Raw genomic sequence first — 25,838 nt, forward strand, 5'->3', positions numbered from 1 at the left:
AGCACCACCTAAGTATACCAACGCAAGTCCACATATCATACGAACACCCCCGCATGCTAGTACATGGCGAACCAAATACTTCAGTCGGTGGTAGTAGCGAAGTCGCAAGAATGTCCTTGTTGGACAGTCTGGCGACGTGCACTGCTTGTCCGGAAATCCGGCGGAAATCCTTGGGGATTTCTGCAGAAATCTTCCTGTTGACATCGAGCCTCCTATGTGATCGCGCGATCTCGCGGGATCACCGAGAAATACTCGGAACTTGGCGACGTCTTCGCACCCACCCAAAATTGGGGGGTGAGCTGACGGCACCAGCTCTGTGAGGGATGGGGCATCAGTGACTCTTCCACCTACGGTGCAGAGGTAAGGTAGACTTACATTGTGTTGCTCTGAGCAAGGCTCTACGAGGGTCGAATCGAACCCTAGTAGGCCTCTTCAGCGTTGCGGTGTAGTTTGGTTGCTCGCCCTCTCCCCCCGCCCCAGCCCCGCCCCCTCCCGGGGCGGGGCCTCCGTCTTCTCTCCACCGAGCAGGCAGCTATCGGCTACCAGTACCGCATCGCGCTCAGCTGCACATGAAAGCAATCAGTATCACTAACGGTCGACGCGACGCAAGCACTACTCACAGCTGTCTGGCGCCGTTAGAAAAAGTGAGTTACATGACTGGGGGAGGACACGACGCACGAGGGTTAATATAGCTCGAGGGCGGATGGAGGGCAGGTCATGAACACTGAACAGGACAACGTCCGCGTCTTTCTGAGCACCTGGACCCTCACATGGTGTCCTGCAGGCAAGTCCGATGGCTTCTGCTCGCCTTCTGGTGGACGCGTGACGGGGGAGGTTCTCCGTTCGCAGCATCGAATGACCCAGAAGAGCGTCGCACCACGATAAGGCCGAAGCGGCAGTCTAGATGCCTACTATGTAGTACTCAATGCAGCGGAAATGAAGCCAAGTACCGCCCACAGCTGGCTTCCAGACGACGCTGGCCTTTTAGTGGTGCGAAAGCACGCGCACTTGCAGTCATTGAACGGTTTCCTAGCGATGCTCCAAAAATGAGAGTATCTTTTTTTGGTCAGCTACGGAGACTAAGCGATGCTGTGGGACAGGTTGTAACTTCGAGATACCTGGCGAGAGTTGAGTCTGACCGACATCACCGGGAACAATACTTCGGAATTGGTTGTCGAACATGCAATGAACAACGCTCCTGGTTGGAGAACCGTTTCGGAGTATGTTTGAAGTCCGAAGGTATGCCGAAAATACGAAGGATATTCGACGAACATCGCCACAATTACCAAACAAGGAAATTCGTCGACCGAAAATATAACATCTTCGTCAATCTTTTGGATCCCAAATGTGCTCCGAAACGGTTCTCCACAGGAGTGGTTCCGTTGCATGTCGACAGTCGACTCGGAAGTGCTGTTCCCGGTGATCGTGCGCCGTTCAACGAGTATGCATTACGTAATGGTATCGGCTTCGCGTCAGCTTCAAATGGACACCTTCATTCATGGTTGCACAACTCAGCCACGACCGAGTCATGTACTGCGTTCACGCATCATGCATCATGGTTTGCGGCGGCCAGGGGACAAATGTTTTTTTTTCGGCGGACCCAGGCTGAGACCGAAGTCAACAGAGTGAGTATCAGAAACAGATTCTGGTGCCGAGTCAAAGAGACGTGGCAAATTCTTGAGTCTCGAACAGACCGCAGTTCGCAATTCGCTTGCCTAACATTGAGACAAATTCACTTGTCACAGAACACACCGAATCACGCACAGTAACATAGATGGGTCATCTAAGATAGTACATGACGACTCAACAACGCCAATCCCTTTGGCAGCGCGTCTGTAAAGACTACAGACAACCGCAGCTGACGCGATGCGGGAGTCCTGACAGGACTTACGGATACAATCTATCCGCTTGTCGACGAAGTCGACCTCAGACCGGCCTACCGAATCGCGGGTTTCACGACTTGTGTAGGCCACGATTCATATCCAAACGAATGTTAAGGGCAGGTCATCTGTGTCAGCGGAACAGCATCCGTGAGTACCTGGGCCCTCACACGATCTCCTGCAGGCTGGATGGCTTCTATTCGCCTTGTTGTTGACTCATCCGGTCCTCCGTCTGGGAATCGTACCACGATAAGACCCCAATAGCAGGCTGGATGCCTGTCCGGTCGGGCGGAAATGAAGTCCTACCTTCCATAGCCGTCTTCTAGACCTCAATCAGCGGCACAGAAGCACACACGGCGTTTTCGCACAATACGCAGTCAGTTTTACCGAACCACGCATAGTACATGATGTGACAACACCCTTCCTATCCTTGTGACGGCACTCGAAGAAGCTACATAGGCGCATCCGGGCCCACTGGAGGCGTTTTGACAAAGGTGGGGTTGTCGACGTCCGAGTCCTGGGTTACTTGATTTGCATATTCGAGCCACGACCGATCGCGAACGGGACAGGCCATGGCCGAAAAAAATGGCCGAGATAGGACGAGTCTATGTAGGACTCGCCCCTATCATGGTGAAGGTGCGCAATTCGCACAAACACCTTAGCAGCAGACAAATTTGTTGCCTACACACGAGTCAACTTCCGAATGAACTGCAAAACAGACGTACACATACAAGCTACTATGCCCCCAGCGGCATCTATCCACACATCAGTACTGAGGAGGGATATTGCACGAAGAGGGTCAGACGGCCCATGCAGTTGATTGGCCCTGAGATCACGCCAATGGCTACTGCACAGCCTGCCCGACGCACCGCTCTGGGGTTGAAGGTTAGCGAAGTCAGCAACGCATCGAAATCAGATACATACGGGCGGGGTGGGTTAACTTCGCCCGCTTGGACCACTGCAAACGGGATGAAGGCCAAAGAGAAGTGCAGAGAGAAGGGGAACGACTTAGATGGCGGCTTTAGGGCAGGTTGCGGTCCGACCGCATGTACGCATATATGCGCGCCTTAGCAGCTTGAGATTGAGTTCATAGTACACGCCGCCGGCATGAGCGTGACTATGACCGGCGGTGCGCGCAATTGGTCGGCGAACGTCCCAGAAGGACAGTCGGACTCGGTGATCTTGCAAGCTTCAGGCTGAGCCTACGTGGAGATGACGACGCACTGTAGAACGGAAGCTCTGGAAAGGGGTTGAGGAAGACTTTTTCGATTCATGCTGAACGCTGAAATGATTTCAAGTCTCGAGATACAACAGTGCTTACTTGTCTTACATTGCGGTTACAGTCGTGCGTGCGTAAATGTCGTGTAGGTAGAGCGTCCGCCGGATCCCAGAACACTGATGAGATTTTTCAAAACAAGCCCTGCAGAGAATCATCGTCCAATGTTTTCAAAGCATCTCTCGCTTCCCGCGCTGGTCGTGTGACGGATGGCCTGTCGCTAGACATGCTCTCCAGGACCTTTTGGGCGACGCTGTGCATGAGGCCAAGTGTCTGGAAGACATTCGGTTGGTCCTTGTCTGGTTGATCGTCTTCGTCGGGGGCTACGACGGCCAATATGCACACGGAGGACAGCGCAGACGGCGGTGTCCCGGCAACCATGTTCGCCCTGGACACAAGTTAGTACCTCAGGTACCTTGCAAACGCGAATGATACGTACTCGATGATTGGCCTGAGTAACGAAGGATGCAGCGAAAGAGCAGCGAATAGGGAAGCCACTGCCTGTCTGTATGATTCTGTAACCTAGTCAGCCGTACAATCATGTGGACGACAAATGGTTGACTGACCTTCATGCGTTTCCTTGAACGCATCGTTCACCAGCTCGACGCACGTTTCTCTAGCTTTTTCTCCTATATTTGACCCTGCGTTCTTGACCACTCGCGCGAGAGCGAGAACCAGGCTCCCTGCGATCGCGTCGTCGCTGCTCTTCGCACCAGTGACCAACTCCGTGATGACCGGATCGACACGGGGCTGACTGCGCATGAGCATGCCCAAGGCTTCAGCAGCCTTGTTGCGGACAGCGAGGCTTGCAGGATCGCTCGCACTCTTGACGAACGTGCGTTGCAGCTGGGGGAAGAACGGCTTGACGAATGTTGGGATGCGCTCGAGCATGGTGCTGAGTGCGGTGAGGATGGCGATCTTGACACCAGGCGGATACGTCGTCGCCTGGGTCGCGACACGGATAAGCGGACCCGTGAACGGTACAACGAAGGGCTTGATAGCGCTCTCCTCCGTGCGTTCGACGAGATCACCATAGCATATGCTGCCTGTTCTCGTTGTTCGTTGCTGCCAGTCGTGAGGCCGGCGATGATGATAGGGACAGTCGGCGCAACGCCCTTCGGCAGGCTGAATCCAGGTACGTGTCTGCCAGGAGCGCCTGTGCCCTCGATCGTACGCCGCAGAGGGACGACGAGGGGCTCTAGTTCATCCTTCGGAACAGACTTGACGAAGATGTCGAATGAGCGCAATGCTGCTGTATGCACTGCGACCACGTTGTCATCAAGTAGGGATACCAACTGGCGGATCCAATCGACACGATAGAGTGACGAATCTAGCTCGGACTCCTCGCAAAAGAGAGCGAACAATTCACAAGCAGTGATGCGACGCTGAACCGATTCGTGCTTGGCCCTGCCGAGTGATCGTAAACAAGATGAACAGGACAGGACGCTTAACTGCTCACCATCCTAAGAGCAGGAGCATCAAAGTATTCAAGCCCTCAGCGTCGCAGATAGACGCGAGAAGGGCACGCGTGGCTTCGCTAATGGCGTCCGTCAATTCCTCTTGTTCGCTGACTTCTGGATTCTCCCTCATCTTGGCGAGCGCATTGAGAATGACAGTCAACCGCTTGCTCAAAGCCGTGCCAGCGACAGTCACGAGGGCCGCTAATGCTCGAGCATTGAACACCGTCATCGGGATAGCCGTCAATGTCGGGATCAGAACAGGGAAGACAGTAGAGGCGCGAACCTAAATGGAAAGGCGCTCAGTGGTGCGGAGGGAGAGCATAGACGGACTACTCACTGCCATGACCTCCCTGAGAGCTTGAAGGGCCGTCCCTGAGCTCTGCCCAGGTTGACGCAAGGCTTCCAATAAGGTCGGGATTGTCTGATCAATAGCCTTTGCTCCGATGTGCTCCTGTAGGGTGTCGAAGGCCTTCGCGGCAGCTGCACGAACGTTCGCTTCGTCGTCAACCAAGGCTGCACGGACCATCGAGATGATATCGTCCTCGTGGTCTTCTCGCTGGGTGTCGTTCGTACTCTCCCTAGTACGCCGCACGCATGAGTATGACAGACGAGTCCAGGTACGAACAACTTACATAAGCTCGCAAAGAGTCAGGCAGACTCCTTCCCGTGTCTTGGGATCAGTAGACGTAGATTTCGACTTCAAGATAGACACGATCTCGCCCAGAATCTTTTCGCCAGATTTGCGGCATAGTTCCGCGACTGTCCGTGCCGCCGTCTACGTCCAGAGCATTAGAAACTGATAGAGGCTGATATGTTCATCTCACCTCTTGCTGGTCCATCTCGGGTCCCGCAAGTAGCGATATGACCTGGTTGATGAGTTCGGGAAGTATTTCCCGTACTAAAATCCGGTCAACTGGAGTTCGACAACGTTAAGAAGTAAGGGTCATTCACCTGTCCTCGGGGTATTGTGCACCAAAGCTTTCCAGATATGGATCGATGATTGACGAACGACGTTCACTGCGTCCTGACGAGCGAGATAGAGAGCAGATAAGATCCGGTCTCTACGCTCAGCACCGAGGACGTCTACTAGAGCGCGGCGTGAAGACTCGACCATGGCAGTATCGGTCGCTTCTTCGTCCTCTTCAATCTCAGCCTTACCACTAATACCAGAAACCTTGAAAAGCAGTTCTCCCACAAGGGTGATGGATGATTGCTAGGCCAATGTGAGAAACGTACGTAACTCTCGAATATCCGAAGCACTCACCCGGATACGCCATCCAGAGTCAAACATCCTCGTTCGAGCTCCGGCAGCAGTAGGTCGATGGCTTTGCTGGAGTAGTTTGTGACCATCATCCGACCTGCACGCATGGCCGCATCGCGGACGTAGTCCTCCGAATCTGACAGACCACTCAAAATAGGGGGGATGATCTTCGGAAGATGAGGCTGGAAGCGAGTACCAAACGTCGCTGGAAGGAAGACAAGGAGGGACATGAAGCCTTCCCGCACGGTGCTCCGTGGTGATTGCGCATTTGCGATGATGTCCGGAAGTAAGCCTTCCATCCTTTCCATACCAAGTCCAGCGAGAACCTCGCTCAGGCCTTGGGCAGCTCCTTGTCTGTCCACTCCCGATGTGTCGGTCTTGAGGGTCCGCAGCAATCCAGGTACTAGATCAGGGAAGTGTACCTCACCAAGTCGCTCGACCAGAGTTCCGAGTGCCTTGGCCGCTGTGGCCCTGGCCTCTGGGACTGGGTCAACAAGCACAACATGGACCATAGGAAGCAGTTGGCCCAAGTACGGGACGAAGTCCTTCGAGTCGGTAAGTGAAGCTAGATTGCCGACAATCTGTGCTGCTTTCCTCTTCGTGTCCGCGCTGCGTTCGCGCAGTCCTCTGTCGATGATCGGAACCACCTGACGAATGGTGTGAGTGAATGGACGACGTAGCTACACAATATACTCACCAATGCCAGGGATGAATGATCGATGTAATGGAGGAACGACGTCTTGAGCAATGAAGAAAGAGCATTGGGGGTCCTTGAAGGATCGACCATTGCTTTGAGGAAGACGGGAACGAGAGACTGAATCTCTGGATTACTGATGACTTCGCCGAACTGTTTCAAACTCTTGTTCGCTGCTGTGCGCACTTGCGTATGTGAGTCCGTGAGGACATCCGTTAAGCGAGGGATGACGATCGGCAAGGACTGGGAGAGTTGTCTTGGAGCACAGTACGCTATCATACCGAGCAGCTCAATAGACCCTTCTTCGTGCGCCACTGCTTTTCATCAAGTCCGGAAAGGAGATCGGGGAGAATGGTCTTAACACCATAGCCAGACATATTCGCCATGATCACTCTGCCGCGTCGTGTGTAGCCTCCCGAACGTCGGGAATCGCGTCGCCGAAGGAAGACAAGAGCACAGGCAGGATGTGGATGACATACGGTTCGAAAAGCCGGCCCAGTGTGGTAGAGAGCGTCTCCAACGCAAACATGGGCCTTGTCTAGCCTCATATTGCTTCTTGTCTTCAGCAGCACTCTTGAGACGATCGAGAATGTTGAACTCCTTCATGGCAGTGATACCTGCTCCTTTGACAACACCGGCAAGACCATAGGCAGCACCTCTTCGAGCTGCATATTTCGGCGCATTGAACAGGTCGTGCAGTAGACGGTCTACGAGATCTGGTACCGGTGATTGCATGACTTTCACCAAAGGCGCCAGACAGTCAGACACGGCGATTTGTACTTGTTCAGCGGGTGTCTTGAGCGCCTCAATAAGTCTTTCGACAATCTGAGGCATGCGCTTGTCTGAAGGATCCAGATGCCGAGCAACACGACCGAAGAGGATGACTGTGGCTTCCTTGATCTGGTCTGCAGCCTCCGTAGCGGGGGTGTTGCCGGAGAGTTGAGCCTCAAACATTGCAATGAGTCCCGGAAGATGCGTCTGGCCGTGCAAGTCGATGACCGCCGTTCCGGCATTCAACATGCACCTGCGAACATCAGCATGACGATCACCAAGGGCTTCGTTTTGTATAAGGAACTTGAAGAACGGGTCCACATCACCATCGCCGAAAGCAGGCGCAAGGAACTCAAACGCACGCGCGATTGCGATGCGCGTAGGCCATGGATCAGAGCGATCGAGGCTCTGAGCAATGACCATTCCCTACAATACACGTGAGTCAACATCAGCGACTAGGCAAACTCTGCTCACATATTCGTCGAATTCGGGTGCTAGAACCTTGGCCTGTGATAATGTTAGAAGGGCCGAGGAAACCATAATGTGAAACCCCTACCGTTTCGCGATAGTACTCCTGCAGAGCGTTCAGAACCTCGCTTATCATCTGGGGCCATTGTTCGGTGACTGCTTCAGATAGCGCAGCGGCGGCGCTCGCCCGGACATACGCATGCTCATGCTCTGTTACAAGTCTCAGCGCACCGAATCTCATCACGAGCCGAGAGGCCGACATACCAAGGAACGTTAACATGACTTGAACAAACTTCTCCGGAACGTCCATACCGTTGTCTTCCCATACATGACGAGCTAAACGAGCGTTCTGTTCGTCATCATCGTGACATGCGATCCATATCTCAGGAGACCAGTCGAGATCCGTAAGATCGAACGGCTACCATTTGTGTAAACGTCATATCCGAGATCGTAGGAATGGTGTATCTCACCTGGAGAGTTTGCAAACATGCATTGCGGACGTAGACTTCCTGTTGGAGCGTACCGCGCAGTAGTGTCTGGATCTCGTCGAGCGTCGCAGTCGAGTGCATGGATTGGCCAATGTCGATCAAGGCTGACGAGGCATCTTTCGCAAGTTTGGGCTGATTTTTTATGACATGCAATAGGTGTTCACACGTCATACGGCGAGGATATGCAGGATCGGAGACTAACGAAACAGCATCAGATGTGCCTGCCCGGAAGAGGGGAAAGTCTGCTTACATTCACCAGCGTGGAATCTAATGATGTCCACTGCAAGCGCGACCTGCTCCAGAGGATCGTCGCCTTCTGCTAGAGCAACACCTCCCGTCGTACAAACAGCACTCAGTAACGGCGACGCGTACGAAAATGTGGCTGCGTCGAACGGACTCTGCTCAGACAGAGTTCGCAGTCTGTACAGAACACGGATGACAAGGGCTGCAGAGCATGAGAGTTAGAAGAAAATCTGATAGCAAAGCGGACGTACAGTTGAGCGGCTCAAGCTGGAAGTCTTCGGGTACGCCTTCGACACCAAGACTACGTAGCGTGGCAACGCCAATTTGGCTGCGATATATCTCGAGCCGGTCTGAGCATGCTTGTGCCAATCCCTGTAGATGGTGAGCAACGAGTAAGTAACTGCGAGACGTCACATACCAATATCGCTCGAACAGAGCATGGCCAACCAAGTGCACTGCCGTTCTTGTGAAGCTCCGCAGGAGAACGGTAGCGACGGAGGATAATACGAGCGTAGCTCATTCACGCCAGCAGAGCTGAGACTCTGTACCAGCTTCAGGCCGCGTTCAAGCCTGGCTTTGATGCTGGACACCCTTTTCCGGATTTGCTTCTCCTTTTCTAGCTGCGCTTCAACCAGGGCCTGATCCTGCTTAGACAAAGTCGTGGACGTGGATCCTTTCTTGTTCGCAAGAGATTTTCGGACTTCGGCTTCCCACTGGGCATCCTTGTACCCTTTGCCTTTCTTCACAGGCTCTTCGATCTTCTTCGACGATAGCACTGAGCGTGGATCAGTGAACTGTCTACCGTACCACTGATAGATCGCGTTTACCATCGACATACGTCTGACCCTCGGGGGTGGCCCAGATCGCTAGGTCAGTCTCGCTCAAGGAATTGAGCTCGTTGACGTCGAAGTCACCCTTCAGTTGCTCGACAACGCGGGAAAGGACGGCGTCAGGCGCGACGAAGGCAGCAGTAGTAATTGCGTGGTAGCTTGCGCTTGCATACTCTTCATCTAACTGTAGTCTCGTAAATTAGGAGTACAGGACGCAGCCAATACGACGATGCGTTACCTTCAACTGTGCGTCTGCGACGTTGAGGGTTTCACGAAGTATCTCATTCAATCGTTCGGTAATCAGCTCGTGAGGGTCAACCCGAGACTTCTGGCATAGTTCAATCCAGAGGAGCCGAGAAGTACCACCTGGCTGAAGATTAGCCTCAACCCAACTGAGAAGACGATCGACGTGCCTACGGCTGGATGATGCGCCAGTACCACAAACCTCACAAGGGCTGACTTCCGTACTTGCTCGTCGCAAGCTTCACTCGATGTGACGGAAGCCAGACAGAATGCAGCCAGACGGTCGCCCAGACGGCTATGTACGTCATTCTCTTCCACACTGTCTCGTAGCGATGAACTTCTGCCCTTGAGAAGGTATGTGGAGAGTGCAGATGTGGCAATGCAGTTGACGGCTTCAGGCAGCTTTGCCGCACTAGCTTCCAAGGAGGCGAGGGTCATGCGGCGCACTTGCGAATGCTGGCTATTGCTGGCCAAGTGCAAGAATATCATGCCAATCATACCACTAAAGAATCGAGATGGAATAAACACCTAGGTAAGATATGAACAGCACGGACTACGGACCAAGCTTGCTCGTTCCGCAGCAGCTCCTTGCTGAAATGGGCGAGGGTCGCCTCGGACGCTCGCAGGAGCCACCTCTCATCATCGGCACTGCTCAACTTCTGGTAAACCTTCTCCCACAACAGGAAGGAGGGCTTCGCGCCCGCTGTCAGCATGGACTGGAGCGTCGAGTTACGGGAGATGAAATCGTCTGAAGCAATGTGAGTCAGAAGTAGCCGACATTTAGGAGCAGCACACGAAGCCTCACCGAACTTGCCAGATGCAGCAAACGGCCCAAGCAGCACTGCAGTAGCAGTGTACCCTTCCAGAGGTCCAGTGGCAGCGGTCAGTGGCCCCGAGGATACTGCTTGAGGTTCGTCTCGAAAGTAGGCAACAGTGCGCGTCCCAGAGATTCGGAGGCGCTTGTCGGCAAGCCTTCCAAGTCCCAGAACGCACTCGCGACCAAGATACAGAAGGCCCGCCGAATGGCAGGTTTCGAGCTGTTCGCCTCTCTCACGAGCACTGATGTCGCGCCAGCAGGAATGGCGACATCCTCGCGCAGACAGTGACCTAGATGTGGTGCCAGAGAGGATGAGAGAGCAGATACCGCCGCATCGTGAGTCTCCTTCGCCAGCAACGGCAGCCCACTTTCGAGGATCGCAGCGGAGGGCGACGGCTTCACGTAACCAAGCATGGTATAAAGAGCGACGCGATGATCAGGTCCCGCGGTCTTACTGGCTTTCGGGAGAGCTAACAGCTCATTCACAGCCAAGTCGATGTCGGAAGCTTGTTGTGTTTCCTCGATGATAGCCTTAAAAAGCAGCGTGGCGTTCAACCGGACAGTAGCGTTGCTCGACCTTGCGCTGTTCAGGACGGGTGTTAGCAATCTACGGAACGAGTCACCTTCGATCGCGTGCGGGTATGCCTTGACGAAGTCGGTGACGACTGTGAAATTCGTGTAAGTACCCGTCGGAGAAAGGAACACAGCGGACCCGTACCGGCTAGTGATATCTCAGGTGAGCGTAGAAGGGCCTTGTCCATCGTTGGCAGGATTGCGGTGCCGAAGTCTTCCACGGTCACAAACGTTTGAATGAAGTCGTGCAATGCAGACTGCGTGCCCCTTGAGCCTCAAACCGACAGCATTCTTGCGGCACAATTGCTTACTGTTGTGTGTGGAGCTACTTGTGTCTTGGACATCAAGACAGTGCTCCCGTAGAAATTTAATACGTCCGCTTTCAATGCAGAATCGACCGTCTTTAAACTGTCGTCCTTGACGTTCTTTAGACGAATCTTGACATCCACGCAGATGCCGAGGAGCGGTACTGTTGAGAGTGGGCTCGGACTCGTTTTTGGCTTTGACATCAATGTCTGCATGACTTTAGCAATCGTTCTGGGATGCTAGACGGCACGTTCATTCACAAATCAGACATGTAACGAGTCTGACGACATCACTACCGATCGTAGTGCGCGCCGCACACGAGTCAGAGCACCCTTCTGAAGCGACGACTTGCTGCGAGTCGCCTTGTCGAGAATCATGTCTATGAGGGTGGCCATTACGCCGACGAGAGGCTCCCATGCCGGCTTAGACGTGAAGGCGGGATCGCTCGTGAGCAGACGTCGTAGATACCGCAACACCATCCAAGCAGTACGAACATGTCGGAGGCCGCATGAGAGCTGCAATAGCCGTCAGGTCTTCGCACGCGGGACCACCACGAAGCCTACGCACCTTGACAGTTTCGAGATATGCCCGACTTCATGGGCGAGCCAGCCAACTATCTGCTCTGTCACGCCCAATGGACTCTCCTCAGGCTCTCCCTCTGGCTTGCCCCGCATCTCATCCCTCCGCACGAGCTCTGACCCGACCGTCTCGACTGCCTCTCTGGATGGTGTGTCGACATACCGAGAGTATGTCAATGTCAATAGTTTGAATATGTCGAGTATTTGCGACAGGCTGAGATCTGTAGACAATAATCATAGGTCTCCTCATCACATAGAAGTTACAAAATGCGTACCTCCGTGCTTGGCCATCATCAAGAGCTCTTCCCTTAAAAATTGGGTACGGGCTTTCGTGCTGCTTGTCAGCAGACGACTCCGTGCGACCTCCAAAGCTTTTGCCCAGTCCGTGACGACGTAGTCTCTCCTCCACTGCATTCCGTTGTTCGCATCTCCGTTGGGGTCGCTATCGCCAGGAGCATCTGAAGTAGAGGCTAGCCATGACTGGATATCGGATTTGCCCATTACGCCAGGGGAAGTTTCCCGGGCTATGAGTCGCGCCAAAGTCGCTTTTCGAGGCACCTTTGCTAGTGTTTCTGCGGAAAAGGGACACAGGTTCGAGCAATGGGTAAAGGGGAGAAGTGGAATGAATTGAGGCCTGCAACTGTCAGTGTGACGAGAAGGAGGAGGAGGAGGAGGAGGAGGAGGGTTTTGAAAAAGTCACGTCGGTACCATGGGCGGCTATGTACATACTACTTACACGCGCGCTCATTCGCGGTCCAGCCTGAACTTGACATGCCAGTGGCATAGCCACAAACTGAAACAGTACTGAGGTACATCAGGGTACATCGCCACATCCCTTCATACACTCATCGTCGGTTATTCAACAAAACACAAAAAGTCTTCATCCCGAAATTTGAATAGTAACTTTGGCACTTCGCTCATGGAGTCCAACCCATCGCGGCCCGGGGACACGTTCGATGCCCTCCGCATCCTCTCTGAAGGCCGAGCCTGGTCTGAGCGAAATGAAGCGGTAAGCTATTAGCCCTGCGGATGTTTGGAAGGCCTCACGAATACTTAGGCTTTACTAGAACCGTTCACACATATCAACACGGTTCCGGGCAAGGACATCCGAGGACTCATGCTCACGGCATTCAACCAGTGGCTACAAGTGCCCGCTGACAAGTTGAGCATCATCACAAAGGTCGTTGGCATGCTTCATACAGCCAGTCTACTGTAAGGAGCAAATTCACTATGTCTCGAACGTCTAGTAATCCAGGTTTAGTATAGATGACATCGAAGACGATGCTCAACTCAGAAGAGGCGTACCCGGTAAGACTGCGAGGTCAATCGCGGTCAAGCTGCATCCTTATCCTCGGGTGTAGCTTCGCATAAGATCTACGGTATCCCCCAAACGATCAACTCCGCCAACTATGTGTACTTCCTTGCTTATCAGGAACTGTTTAGTCTGCGGTCTGGCGTTGGCTACTCGGATCCTACCGATGACCAGAGCGATCGCCTCGTTCCCTTTACCGAGTTGGATCGCATTGTGACAGGCAAGTGCTGATCTTCTTGAACGACGTATCATTCAGAAGGCGTTCATCTGATCTCACAGCCGAATTACTGGCCCTCCATCGCGGACAGGGCCTCGAGCTTTTATGGCGTGACTCGCTTCAGTGTCCAACCGAAGAGGAATACGTCAGCATGGTCAACCAGAGTAAGTAGACGTGGATGGGTGCGAGTAAGGCGTAGTATTGACTATGATGATAGAGACTGGTGGCTTATTTCGGGTCGCTGTGAAGCTCATGATGGCATGTGCGGCGAAGAACACTGCTGTGTATGTGTATCTCCTTTACGCGTGCTGACCTCACCGGCGTGCTGACACGCTCTCCCAGCGACTATGTTCCTCTTGTAGATCTGTTCGGTGTGTTCTACCAAATCCGCGACGATTACATGAACCTGCAGAGCTCAACAGTAAGCAGACCAGGACAACTTCGTATTGTTCTTCGCTCATACTCGGTGTCAGTACGCAGACAACAAGGGCTTCGCTGAAGACTTGACAGAGGGAAAGTTCTCCTTCCCAATCGTCCACGCCGTCCGAGCGGACACCTCAAATCGCCAGGTTCTGAGTAGGCGGTCCTTTGTATGTCTATCATACGCACAATTTAATCCTGTGCAGATGTACTCCAGAAACGACCGACGACGCCGACGCTCAAGCGGCATGCCGTCAACTATCTTCAGAACCACACGAAGTCATTTGACTACACCGTGAGGGTTCTGCGCTCGCTGGAGAGTCAGATCAGAGAGGAGATAACTCGCCTGGGCGGTAACGGCGCGCTGGAACAAATCATGGATGCACTTCATGTGGACGAGCCTGCGTGATATGTGAGTACTCGGTGTTCTGGGTCAGTAGCGACAGATCATGTCATATACTATCTCTCATTTATGTGGCGTATTTTCGTGGTACTCGTGCATGCACTAGCAGGTGTTTAAAAAAACCGTAGCGACTAGCATCATCCAGAGGCCTGAGAGTCAGTGAGACTCCTCGAGTTCGGACGGATGAGCCACAAGAGGCATTATTTTAAATTAATTTTGTCCCCGTCATGTGCTGCAATGAGAATCGTACTCCGCAGCCTGCCCTAAAGCTCCCACCTAGGTCGCTCCCCTTCGCATATTGTGTTTCTTTGGTCTTCACCCTCGGAGCGGTCGAAGTTAACCCAGGATCTGTGCGTGCTTCTCCAATGTTTTCTTTGGACTGTCTGACACAGCATATCATTCAGATTCTACGGAACTGGTGCGGGTCGCACGGTCGATTGGCTGCACAGCGGGCGGTGTCGGAGATGCGGGTGTAGATGGACGCTTCGGGCTTGGCCAAGCGTTGCCATTCACCGCGCACGAGTCTCCACACAGTGTGCTCTAGATCAGGAACGGGTACGTTACGATTTGTACTCGCTAGAGGCTATGGTGAGGCTGACGGATGTGACAGGCTGTCCAAGAGGGTCAGCTCGTAGTGTCAATCTCAGTGCGATTTAGTTCCCACTGGGGTTGGCTCAGTACTGGTGATCGTCGTCACTCTCGGATGAGTGATGGGGGTCCCCTGTTTCCCAATTGGTGCCATGCTGCGATAGCGTGGTACTTCTTGGACATCGCAAATCAAATAACCCAGGACATACACAATGACGGCGCTGTCCACGTCAAGAGACCTCAAGTTGGCTCGGGATGGTGTGGTGTAGTCGAGCGACATTGCAGGATAGGATGGCAGCTGTCATGTAGCGCTATGCGTGGCTCAAAAATGGACTGCGTATTGTGCAACTGCGTCGCGTGTGATTGTGTGCGACTGATTGAGCTTTGGAAGATTACCAGGTCAGATAGGTTGTACTTTCCGCTTCACTGGCACCGAAGAAGCCCTGGCCTGCGATTTATGCATGCATTATTACGGTGTGGCGCTCAGGGTTGAATGTCTTCATTGCGAATGGGAGCTCAGGCCAGTGTCGACTATACAGCGCCACAGAAGACATCGGCCTTGCCTGCAGGGTGGTACCTTACCCTCGAACTGTATGAACAGTCCTACGTCTGTTTCACCCCCAGTCATGCAACTCATCTCTCAGATCGAAAACGCGCCAGACAGCAGTACGTACTTGCGATCTCGTCAAACCGTGAGTGATACTGATCGACTCTACGTATAGCTGAGCGCGATGCAGATCTGGCGACCGACGGTTCCTGCTAGGTGGAGTGAGAGAAGGGGACGTCCCGTCCTCCGGTACGGAGGCAGGAGGGCAGAGAGTGGGGTTGAGAGGACAATCGCAGCGCTCAAAAGGCCTGCTGGGGTCACGGTCCGAGTGAACCCTCGCAGAATAACACAACGTGAGTCTGCACTTACATTCCTCCGCTTCACGGGCAGAATCATCGACGTGCAGCGCGACACCTTTAGAGTGACCTGGCAACTGATTCGCGCGCGCGACTTCGTAGGCCTATCTGACGTCGACGTTCGTCGACATACACAATTGTCATGTAGAGGATTTTCTGCCGCCGGCATGTGTCTTTCATTGTAGACATGTCACGGAATGGCACTGTTGCAGACGACATGCGAGTACTTGAGCGTCACGAGTTCACATTATCGCCTTCCGGGTTGAGTATAACGTTTGACTGTGCTTCGGATGCGTCACTACGCATGCGATTCAGCCCCATCCATCAGCGTGGTTCGAATCAGTACGAGTGCACTGACTCCGCACGCAACTTGAAAACAAGTAGCGGAGCGAAGCGCATAACCAAAGTAAGTCCAGGCGAAACTCTATATCGGGCACTCTATGATCTATCCACAGCCTGAGGCACTTTGCTGTCCATATCATCCGAACGTAGGACACCCATCTCAATATCCTGCCCACGTCCCGCTTGCAGCACCTCCACCCCCCCTCCTGCTTTCTCACCAACCTTCTCATCCGCACCCGCCGCCGCCCTCAGCTGATCCTCGTCTCCTCGTGTAAGCTCCTTGTGCCGGATCATGAATACGCTCGCGAGGGTCGCCGTCGCGGCCAAGCACGCGTTCATGATGAAGAGCGTGCGGAAGCCGCGCGTGTAGCCGTCGAGGATCGTGATGGCCATCCCGTCAGAGATGCCGAGCGACGCGAGCTTGCTGGAGGCAGAAGAGGAGAGGCGGGCACCGAGGACGGTCGGGTCGTCGATGATTGCCTTGATGGCGGTTGCGGAGAGGCCGAGGGCATTCATCGAGGATCGGAGGGAGTTGTTGCTGATGCCAGGCATGTAATGGGTGAGTGGCTCTGGATGCAAAGACGATGCACACACATGATCGTAGCCCCGAGAGCGAGCGACAACGTGCCACCGAGTAGTCGCACGAACTGAGTACACAATGTGAGCACACCCTTGATACACTTGATCGAAGTACTCACGTTTCGCACAGCCGTGACCACAGACATGTCCTTGCGCGACACGCTCGCTTGTGCCGCCACAGTCGTCGTTTGTAGCGTCTGTGCGAATATTGCGTATCACCATCACGATACTATCAACCAAGGTCTGTGTAGCCCAGCGCACCTGACCAGCTCCGAGACCTGACAACAACATGAAGAATACCAAGAGACCTTTCGGTGTGCTGCTTGTGATCGTCGAGAGGCACCCGCAACCGATAGCCCACACCGAGAATCCGGTGTGGATGATAGTCTAACGTGGCTAGCAGTGAATTCACGACCGTATCGGACTTGACAACGGTACGCACCCTGTACCGTCCTGTCCTGCTAACCAGTTGACCCTATTTGATGTATGATGAACCTGCAGTGTTGCTCGCGAATGAATCGCTTACCGCAACGAAACTTGCAGTCGTCTGACTGACGAGGACAGGGAAGAGGAACACGCCTGAGCGGATGGGGGAATATCCAAGGGCGACTTGGAAGAACTGCGGGAGATAGAACAGCGCAGAGTAGAAGATCATCCCACTGCAGTACGAGCGCAGCGGAAGTCAACGCGACGCGACGATTGTCTAGACGAAGGGGCTGACATACTTGACGAACATCGTGATGTACACTCCCGTAACGGTTATGTGTCTGAAGATGTACACTGACGGGTTTCCAGTCAACCACCGTTGGAGTCTTCGATAGAGTTGGAGAAGCGTACTCGGGACGATCGGCAGGCGTGCGCCCTTCCATTCCCAGAAACAAAATAGAGAGACAACCAAGAAGCTGGAGCAGAGGGGGGCGAGGACCACTGCGGATGTCCACGGAAACGTGACACCACCCTACGAAAGGGCGAAGTGCCTCGGTCAGTGCAATGATGGGGATGTGCTTGCGCTACTATCGGACGCACCCAGATGAGAGGCAAGAGCAGTAGCGTGCAACCCGCAAGAGTCAGCGCTGCTCCGAGGTAATCGACCACCATCAGCTTCCTGGTGAGTGAATTCAACGGTTAATTAGCTGCGCTGTCTAGTTTCATGTCTTGGAAAAGCTATACCCCCGTAGGTTGCCTTCCACAGACTTGAGCGGAAGTAGGAGGAGCACGGCACACATCGCGACAAACGAGATAGGCGGCGTGACCCAAAAGCACCACTAGCAAAACAGTGCCGGGGAGGCAGACATGTCAGTATCGCTGTCTAATGCTATTCAAGTGATCTCAGACTCACCCTCCAGTTGACCTTCTGGGCCAGAGCACCGCCGATGAGGGGGCCAATCGCGAAGCCGAAGGCAACCACGACACCAATGATACCCTGGTATTTACCTCTAGATACATCATGAGGAGCATCCGTTCCGCAGGGACGAAGTCAATGAAAACGTCCTGGGCTACGACTGCAGGCAAGTTTTCTACACACCGATCACGTAGGCTAACCACGTCGGAGATGACGATCTGACCGACGCTGACAATGGCGCCGCCGCCTGCGCCTGCGATTCCGCGGTATATGATGAGTTCGACTATGGTGCGAGAGAACCCGGCGAGGATGCTCCCTAGCATGAAGAGCGCCATGGCGAGACATAGGCTGGCCTTCCGACCGAAGATATCACTGAATCGGCCGTCTGCAAATACAGACATTCGTGAGCATGATTTCGATGCATGTACTAAGGTAAATCAGAACCAACTCACAAAGTGGTTGGAAGGCAGTCGAAGTGAGTAGGTACCCTGAAGGTACCCAAGACACGACAGAACCGGCATTGAACGCATCCGAAATAGTGGGAAGAGCGGTGGCAACAATGGTCGAGTCTAGAGTGGACACGAGAATGCATAGAGAGAGACTGCAGAAGACCGCGACCACCTTTTTGAAGGGAAGAAGATTCGTCTGGTCCGTGAGCGAGATCACATCTGCAGCCTTGCTCTTGGACGCATGTTCCGAGCCTGTTGGATCGCCGATCTCGATGGTGTTAGTGGTCCGTGTGTGACTAGCTGGTGTCGCTGTCAGCATGTCATCGACGTCAACCCCATGTTCGTGTTCGTGCTCGTGTGAGCACATATGCATATCGTTGTCATCCCCGGGCATCGCAGGCGTCGCGGTGATCGTGCCAAGTCGTGAAGGTAAGGGGGGTAGTGCTCGGGAGATCACTGCTAGGAAAACTTTTAAGTAGGCACGTTGCAGAGCAGGACGCTCAAGAACCTCGAGGTCGAGTCATGCAACATGTTGCAGCATGTTACGAGTCCTACTTATCTGGGCCCGAGGCATGGGTAGCCCGCCGAACCTGCCGAGTTCCAACAGTGCTCGATTCAGAATAACGCAGGAAATCGTACGCGTGACCACGATGAGTCAACTGAGTATATTTCTTTGAATGCCTAATAGCTATACTTACTACGACCAGTCGCGTCTGGCAGGTGGTCTGACACTGAGTACTTCGTTCACTGAAAGGTCGTCCATCCGGGCCTAAGTAGTACTGTAAGCATCGCATCGCACGAGATGTGTCTCGTGAGCTGATGTCAATGCACGCACAGTGCGTTGGTGACACTGCATCGCTGCAGACTCGCAGATGACGTCGACGTCGACGCACAAGGCCTGTTCAAACAGTCTCCCTAGCGATTCGCTAGTACCATACTGACATTCGGTCTAAACGCATTATAAGGTATAAGCTTGCGTTCTGCCAGCGCTACCTACCCTGCAACATCTACTCGGATATTTTTGCCTCCTTGCATGCCGGTTCCTCTGTCTCCTCCGTGCTCCCTTCCGAGTCGCTCCCGCTTGACTGGCTGGGTCGTTTACGCTTCTGGATGGGTCCATCGGTTTCGAGGACACTGTCAGGTAGGGCTTCATCAAAAGGCGGGCCCTTTCGGTGCAACTCTGCATCCAGACGGTGATTAAACCCTATACACTGAAAACCAACGAGTTGTTAATGTCGAACAGCTCTGGCCCTTACTGGGGCTAGTGCGAGTGCGCATTTTCGCCCGTATGGTAAAATAAAAAATAAAAAAAACCAACGAGTTGCGTCTTCAGGATGCCCATCCGGTACATTTCAGGAAGAGTGATTGCCACCGCGTTGTTATCGGGCGCAGATATCTCGGTTTGCTCTGCCACTGCCTTGTGTAGGTTCGCGACACTTCGCTTTAGTAGATGGTGTGAGCCAGTATCAGTAGGATTTTCGAATCAATGCTAGTCACGGCTCACCACAAAAGATGTAACACAGATCTCTGTAACACAAATGTCTCCAGGACCCTCCAGCGCTTGGTAGGTGCCGACGTAGTAGCATTTCTTCTGATAATCATGAAAGAGCTCGTATGTACCCTTTGCGAAGCCAGTTGTCTCGCAGCGCGACCACTTAGCACCCATACGGGCAGTGGAGCGGTACCTATATATGGGAAAAACCAGGAGTGCATGCTGAGAGTCTGGGAGCCACATTAGACAGCCGCTTGATGTGAGATCTCGGTGTTTCACTATTTGCTTCTTGCGTAGCTCCTCGATTCTTTTCCATCGTTCGGCAAGCTGAGTGACATTTCAAATGAGAAGATCCACATTTGCGACCAAGCATTCAATACTTACTGGCAGTTCAATGGGTACAAGATTCGAGAAATCGATCGTCTCACCCGGTCCAGGCAGTGCCAACATCTTATCTTTGAACTTCGTAACCTGTTCGGGAGATACTCCATCTCCGCTTGCCAATACCTTGCTCTTGCCATAGTCGCGCTTGTAACGGGTGGTATCAGGCTTGCTGGCAGTTGACGATGCAAGCGTCGCCTACAGGTCTTGGTCAGCGCGCATGGACGACATGAGTGGATCGACAAGACATTCACCTTCGTGGTTTTTAACTCAGCCGAAACATCCCGGAGTTGCCGTTGCAGTTGGTTCTCAGTGGCAATAGCCCCTTCGTGGGCTACAAGAGCTTTCTTGTGAGCTGTCTCGATGGTTGCGAGCTTGTTTCGCAGTTCCATGATCTATCGCAGTTCAGACGGCGAACTCTGCACCGTTAGATGGCCAAGCCTCTCACCTGTTCGTCCTTCTCGTGCACAGATGTCTCAGATTGTTTCACCTTGGCTGCCTGCCTCAAGCGCTCTTCTCTCTCTTGTCTTTTGAGCTGTTCAAATTCGATCTTGCTTTGGTCTAGTTCATTCGCAAGAGTTCCCGTCTTCAGAACGATGGTGTGAGATGATCGTTGTGAAGCATTGGTATCGGTACCTTGGCTTCCATTTCTCGAAGAACACGTTTCTGCGTTTGGGAGTGAGACCCTGGTTCAATGATACAAGCGAGGCGATGTCTGCTCACCATTTCCGTGCCATGTTCCCGTTCTGCGCTCAGCAGGCCATAGACGTGCGTCAGCTAAGTACGATGGAAGCGGTATTCAAGTTGAGCATAAGAACCATTTGCGTTAGAAAACTCACTTCGCTCCGGAGCGATCCAATGAGTTCAGGCTGTCGGTCGAGGGGTATAAACATCGTCGAGACATTGGTCCTGACATTGAAGAGGATACGTACTTCTGATGCATTGCTACGCAGCTCCTCCAACGCCTAGTGGCACGGAAAGTCAATGCAACTATGTTGCTGTCGCAATACGCGTGACGTGACGTACTTTGCTGGATGCCTCATGCTTACTCTCACTTTGCGCCAGTGCTATCTGTAGCTCGTTGCGTTCCTAAATATCGCGTCCCAGTCAAAAGACAATGTGAATGAGATTGAACTAGAGTAAATACCAACGAATGCCGCTGGTACTTACCTGCTCAGACGCACGCAGCTGGGTCTCTACGTTCAAGAGCTTCTGTTCCAAGAAGTGCAGGAATTCAGTCTGTAGTCTCGGACTTGCCGGGATGGACATCCTAGTCGAGACCGGACACTGGCCACTCGCAGTGCCAGTGTCTGAACTTGAATGTAGACCCAACGGTACTCACAATAGTCACAAGGGTGTCGCGAATGGACTTGCCAGTGCGCGTCTCGATCAGGAGGAGGAGGCGATTCAGAGGCGATTGTCCCGCGACGCGGCGTATCGCGATCATGTGACTCGCATGGGTTCGCGTCGCGCGACGTTGGTGACTTACTAGACTGTCAGTACTTCAGTGGTCACCCAGATGCTCAAGGACGCGTTTTATTTCTTGCCTAGTGGTGCAATGAATATAACTCAGCGAACTAGCAGTGAGCAGGGCTTGAGTAGTGGGTAGTGGACCAACGTCACGGTGCAAGTGACCGCGCCACGAAGCTTCCACTCAGGACCGAAGCTTCCACTTACTAGAGTAGAGCGGCCGTGACCGACTCGGTGATACGACATGCTATGTAGCTATACCGTTGTTCAGCTTCTTGATGCCAGCATACTGGACTATGAGATCGGGGTTATGCGGGTAAAGCAGGTAAGGCACCGACTCCGTCGCGATTTCGAGGTAACGTGCTCTTTTTGTGTTGTTCGTTTCCGAGTGACTGTACGTCCGGCAACATTCCCATTCGCATGTTCCAGCCATAGTGACTCTTGACACAGACAAACGATCAACCAGACAAGAACCAACAATTTGTTTTCCAGGCCGATCCGTGACGTCGATCGGGCAGGCACCTCACTTCGCAAATCTGTGATGTCTCGAGGTTGAGTGCATTAGTTGAACGAGCATTCGTACTATAGTACATAGAACTTCGAACATATTACAACAACAGACGTTCTATCCCTCGCGTTTGATCATTTTTGCCACTGGCTTCGCCGCCTGACTCGCCACCGTTCTCGCCCTCTTCCGCGGATCCGCAGGCACCCCCGTCTCGCATTTACGTTTCAGTGATGAGCGAGGGCTGACCTCAGGCTCGAACTTGGGTCTGACAATGGAAGGGGAAGGGGGCTGCTCCGTCTTCGAAGGCGTCTGCGCGTACTGTGCTCGGAGACGATCGTCGAAGCCCTCCTTGTAGCCGACGTATTGCATGCCGATCACCCCAAGAGACAGGGCGCCCTTCGCGTACGCACCTTCCACCCCGTCGAACATGTGCTGAGTACTCTTGCACGACTCCAGAGTGTGCCGCGCCAGCGTCTCTGCGGCGTTTCGCTGCAATGGCCCAGGTGAGCCGACAAACACAAAAGGCGGATGAGATGAGCACTGACTGGCAATCTAAGTTGCGCGAGGTCTGGAACACCCGACAGGATCGGCCCTTTGAAGAACTTGTAGGTCCCCGCATAGAACACGAGCCCGCGGTTACCCCGGAGGAACAGCTCCCGGACCTGCTCGTTGATGTCGTCGCGGAGCGTGTTGGATGTCCAACTCGGGCACGGCAGCTCTCCTACTGACTGATAGAAGTATGCGGGGATGACTGCCAGTCCGTTCCGGGATCCTGTAGGCCACCACAGAGGCAGGTCCGACAGGTACAAGACGGAGCGCGGTTCGCTGTCGGTCTATTAGCGACAGCGATACAATGAGATCCAAGTTTGCTCACTACGTGTGATCGATGATCTATGCAAGTAGTTCGGAGATCAGGCGAGGCTTGACAGGGAATCGAATATGAACCCACCTCGGATATACGGGTCGTGGAACCAATGCACTCAGGGTTCAAGCAATGTTGTCTCTTGTTCGGGGAAGGCCGGAGACCGGCGGGCTCAGGGAGATCCTGCATAAATCTTGAGAAGTGATCATACTATCGTCGGTCGGCCATGTTAGACATTGATCAACACATGTCAGCGTTCAACGACTCACCCTTCCGGCCCAGTTTCCATATCGCTTGAGAGTGATATCAGCCTTTTCCGCAGCAGCCTTGTACTTGTCCGATGAGACCTTCAGCTCGTCTCTCTCCTACGAACAGCGGCATAAATCGTAAATGTCAGGGCGTAGAGGTTACAGTGAAGACTCACCTTCAGAAGGGCCGCGAACGATTCGTCGCGCGCCTTCAGGTCTTTGACGGCTTTGACTCTGGCAGCACGCGCTTGATCCCTCTCAGCCTCTACACCACGCATCGCGTCCTGTACGGCCTTCGAACTCTTCTCGCGCGCGAGTACTTGCTCCTCCTTCTCGCGCAGCTTCGTCCCCAGAGACGCGATGGTCTGCTCCTTCCGACGAATTTCTTGGTCTCGGGCCTGCACCGTATCGTGTAACTCCACGACCTTAGTCTTCAATCGAGCATTGAAATCCGTGAGGTGCTGAATGGACAACAGAGTCATCAGAAGTGAGAATCATATCACAATGAAGGAAGCATACTGCGATGGTATCCTGATTCTCCCTCGCTACCTTCTCGCATGAACGCAGCGCGTCATCCTTCTCATGCACTTTGTCTTGCATGGTAGCGAGCATCTCGGTCTTCCTCGCGATCTCTTCGTCTCGCATACGCGTCCCTTCGCGCAGTTCAGCGATCTGAGCTTCTAGCTCCGAATTGGTTCCCGTGAGGTGCTGCTCGAAGGGTCAACAGATGTGAACCGTAGGACGATAGTTGGTGAACGCACAGCGGTGATATGCTGTTTCTCCATCACGATCTGCCGCTTCTCCTGCACGAGTCGTTCAAGATGCGCCTGCAAACCATTCTCCGGCTGTTCCCAGACCAGCAGATCAGCAAAACGGGGTCGGGGATGGGAAAGGGAACAGGCAGACTCACGATCCCCTCGGTTTCAGTACGTCTGTGTTCCGCCTGCAACTCGTCCCGCAGGGCCTTGAGCACCTGTGCGGCGTACACAATCATCTCGGGCCCAGAGTACTGTCCCTTAGGCACCGTGAAGATGTGGTGCAGCGCGCGGAGCATGCCCGCGCAACAATCCTCCCGTTGATCACCGCATCCCGACGTCGGCACCTGCGTATTGCGCGATCTCTCGAGCTCCTGCAGGCGACGAGTATGAGCGCGATAGATTGATAAATAGAGACGGTGCTCTCAGGGCGTACCTCTTCTGCTGCACTGAGCCGTACCCGCGTTTTCTTGAGCTCATCGCCGAGAAGCTTCACCATCTCCGAGGCGAGCTCCGAGTTGAGCATGATCGGCACCGTCGCGTCCATCGCTCGTTTCCGCAGATGGGTCGTCCGCAGAATGAGTACTTTTCAGGTTGTCCGCGATGGAGGTAGATAGTAGGAGGAGGATCCTCGCGTTGTGGGGGAAGAAGCACGGACGAATTCCCGGTCAGGGGGCTTGAGTTTGACTGCAATTCGACGTGTTCCTGATCGAGAAGTTGGTGGCATATCCGGACGAGCCTTTGCTATTTTCTGGGTTTCATACCTACCGCTCCAGAGGCCGTTTGCACGTAGCGGATATAGGGTATTCCATCATGAGAATATCGGACGTGGACGCGGTCCAGTGAAAGATGATGTTCTGAGACACCGTCAGACGCGCGCACGACTTTGACTGCAAACGCGCTCAAAGTGCGCTTCCATTTTAGGAAAGTGATCAGGAACGCGTCTCGTGGCTGTGTCTGCAGCCAAATTGCGAGAGGGGGCGAACAGGCCTGGGGCGTGGAGTCGTATGTGACATTAGGAGAATCCTATGAGCAACGAGACACTTTTTAGGTCGGATTGTCTTGTGCTACGCTATCTCATCGCTGGAGAGCAAGTGATGCCTCGAGAAAGCCCAGGACGCGGAGACTGTGGAAACCAACCTAGTAATGTCAAGAGGCATTAACCCAGCGATCGTTTACGGAGCAAATCGACATGATATGGCGGGAGAGCGTGAAAATTAGATAGGAGCCTTATCGCCAAGTTCAGCCAGACCACTCCGCTGACAATGTGTGGGTATGCACCTGCTCAGGCTGACAGGAAAAGGATCGACCTTGTTCGTTCACCTTCCTCGACGCGCCCGACGCAATTAATTATCAGCCTCGTTTTGTCGCATCTGAAGATATAACTGCCAGAGAGATTGAATCTACGTTTCGGTACCGTGGGGAGAGCTTCGAGGGAGGCCCGAGGATGGCGCGAGCACACGGTAGCAAATCATTCTCAGGGCTTGGCTTCGCTGAATGGGCTGACGACCTACTCGCAGATCTCAGGGTCTGCGTAGGACCTCTTCGAGCACACGCCCGTCGTGTCGCTCCGCGACGTTGCAAACAGTCAGTCTAGGTACCGTGAATCCTTGTACCGAGATACTTATACTCACATTTGCGACATATTGCGCAGCTGCTAAGGGGAAAATGCACGATGC

General features: G+C 53.5%; 6 protein-coding genes across 6 annotated transcripts; 2 read left to right on the top strand and 4 right to left on the bottom strand.

Annotated features, from left to right (window-relative positions):
• Positions 1-2,927: 2,927 nt before the first annotated feature.
• B0H18DRAFT_1107769 (armadillo-type protein) lies at positions 2,928-12,389 on the bottom strand (the record flags this gene model as incomplete). The annotated part of the gene is made up of 34 exons (XM_048032725.1): positions 2,928-3,082; positions 3,105-3,162; positions 3,211-3,275; positions 3,397-3,544; positions 3,596-3,607; positions 3,767-4,101; positions 4,188-4,563; positions 4,616-4,899; positions 4,954-5,194; positions 5,249-5,391; positions 5,441-5,514; positions 5,568-5,776; positions 5,881-6,524; positions 6,575-6,885; positions 7,051-7,768; positions 7,817-7,849; positions 7,899-8,020; positions 8,075-8,228; positions 8,281-8,402; positions 8,549-8,743; positions 8,793-8,913; positions 9,090-9,316; positions 9,369-9,555; positions 9,610-9,790; positions 9,817-10,116; positions 10,176-10,362; positions 10,420-10,473; positions 10,608-11,096; positions 11,150-11,261; positions 11,316-11,549; positions 11,628-11,754; positions 11,878-12,030; positions 12,052-12,109; positions 12,164-12,389. 34 exons carry the CDS (start codon positions 12,387-12,389, stop codon positions 2,948-2,950), a joined length of 7,035 nt encoding a protein of 2,344 aa, XP_047887407.1. The 3' UTR covers positions 2,928-2,947.
• Positions 12,390-12,807: 418 nt separating this feature from the next.
• B0H18DRAFT_1087420 (terpenoid synthase) lies at positions 12,808-14,246 on the top strand (the record flags this gene model as incomplete). The annotated part of the gene is made up of 9 exons (XM_048032167.1): positions 12,808-12,897; positions 12,946-13,100; positions 13,150-13,196; positions 13,250-13,400; positions 13,457-13,581; positions 13,635-13,701; positions 13,760-13,838; positions 13,891-13,993; positions 14,044-14,246. The coding sequence occupies 9 exons, from the start codon at positions 12,808-12,810 to the stop codon at positions 14,244-14,246; spliced, it is 1,020 nt and encodes a 339-aa protein (XP_047887408.1).
• Positions 14,247-15,412: 1,166 nt separating this feature from the next.
• B0H18DRAFT_79606 (uncharacterized protein) lies at positions 15,413-15,943 on the top strand. Its single transcript, XM_048039252.1, has 3 exons — positions 15,413-15,494; positions 15,551-15,728; positions 15,821-15,943. The coding sequence occupies exons 2-3, from the start codon at positions 15,560-15,562 to the stop codon at positions 15,841-15,843; spliced, it is 192 nt and encodes a 63-aa protein (XP_047887409.1). The 5' UTR covers positions 15,413-15,494; positions 15,551-15,559; the 3' UTR covers positions 15,844-15,943.
• Positions 15,944-16,169: 226 nt separating this feature from the next.
• On the bottom strand, positions 16,170-18,762 carry B0H18DRAFT_885376 (major facilitator superfamily domain-containing protein; the record flags this gene model as incomplete). Its single annotated transcript, XM_048041070.1, has 13 exons — positions 16,170-16,611; positions 16,668-16,720; positions 16,772-16,849; positions 16,914-17,039; positions 17,095-17,127; positions 17,179-17,311; positions 17,378-17,432; positions 17,490-17,610; positions 17,679-17,757; positions 17,823-17,917; positions 17,992-18,088; positions 18,178-18,379; positions 18,447-18,762. The coding sequence occupies 13 exons, from the start codon at positions 18,760-18,762 to the stop codon at positions 16,170-16,172; spliced, it is 1,830 nt and encodes a 609-aa protein (XP_047887410.1).
• A 688-nt stretch (positions 18,763-19,450) lies between these two features.
• B0H18DRAFT_1124573 (uncharacterized protein) lies at positions 19,451-21,585 on the bottom strand (the record flags this gene model as incomplete). Its single annotated transcript, XM_048034890.1, has 11 exons — positions 19,451-19,654; positions 19,762-19,884; positions 19,948-20,262; positions 20,320-20,514; positions 20,571-20,711; positions 20,765-20,902; positions 20,953-20,982; positions 21,040-21,093; positions 21,156-21,281; positions 21,343-21,405; positions 21,487-21,585. The coding sequence occupies 11 exons, from the start codon at positions 21,583-21,585 to the stop codon at positions 19,451-19,453; spliced, it is 1,488 nt and encodes a 495-aa protein (XP_047887411.1).
• A 740-nt stretch (positions 21,586-22,325) lies between these two features.
• Positions 22,326-24,993, bottom strand: B0H18DRAFT_1039607 (uncharacterized protein). The gene is made up of 11 exons (XM_048030508.1): positions 24,814-24,993; positions 24,596-24,744; positions 24,315-24,533; positions 24,166-24,249; positions 23,924-24,112; positions 23,581-23,865; positions 23,426-23,521; positions 23,244-23,366; positions 22,840-23,127; positions 22,673-22,783; positions 22,326-22,642 (listed from the first exon to the last, which is right to left on the bottom strand). Exons 1-11 carry the CDS (start codon positions 24,884-24,886, stop codon positions 22,412-22,414), a joined length of 1,848 nt encoding a protein of 615 aa, XP_047887412.1. The 5' UTR covers positions 24,887-24,993; the 3' UTR covers positions 22,326-22,411.
• Positions 24,994-25,838: the final 845 nt, after the last annotated feature.

The sequence above is a fragment of the Fomitopsis serialis genome (genome assembly GCF_022376445.1).
Source record: "Fomitopsis serialis strain Sig1Antser10 chromosome Unknown B0H18scaffold_127, whole genome shotgun sequence".
NCBI lineage: Eukaryota > Fungi > Basidiomycota > Agaricomycetes > Polyporales > Fomitopsidaceae > Fomitopsis > Fomitopsis serialis.

Excerpts from the sequence above, each read along its gene's own strand:
- B0H18DRAFT_1039607 (XM_048030508.1), bottom strand. The coding sequence starts at position 24,886 with ATGCCACCAACTTCTCGATCAGGAACACGTCGAATTGCAGTCAAACTC. Across the intron at positions 24,113-24,165 it reads AGAAACAGCATATCACCGCT|CACCTCACGGGAACCAATTC; the intron begins GTGCGTTCACCA and ends CCCTTCGAGCAG. Across the intron at positions 22,643-22,672 it reads AGGGCGCCCTGTCTCTTGGG|GAGGGCTTCGACGATCGTCT; the intron begins GTGATCGGCATG and ends GTCGGCTACAAG.
- B0H18DRAFT_79606 (XM_048039252.1), top strand. The coding sequence starts at position 15,560 with ATGCAGATCTGGCGACCGACGGTTCCTGCTAGGTGGAGTGAGAGAAGG. Across the intron at positions 15,729-15,820 it reads CCCTCGCAGAATAACACAAC|CGCGACTTCGTAGGCCTATC; the intron begins GTGAGTCTGCAC and ends CTGATTCGCGCG.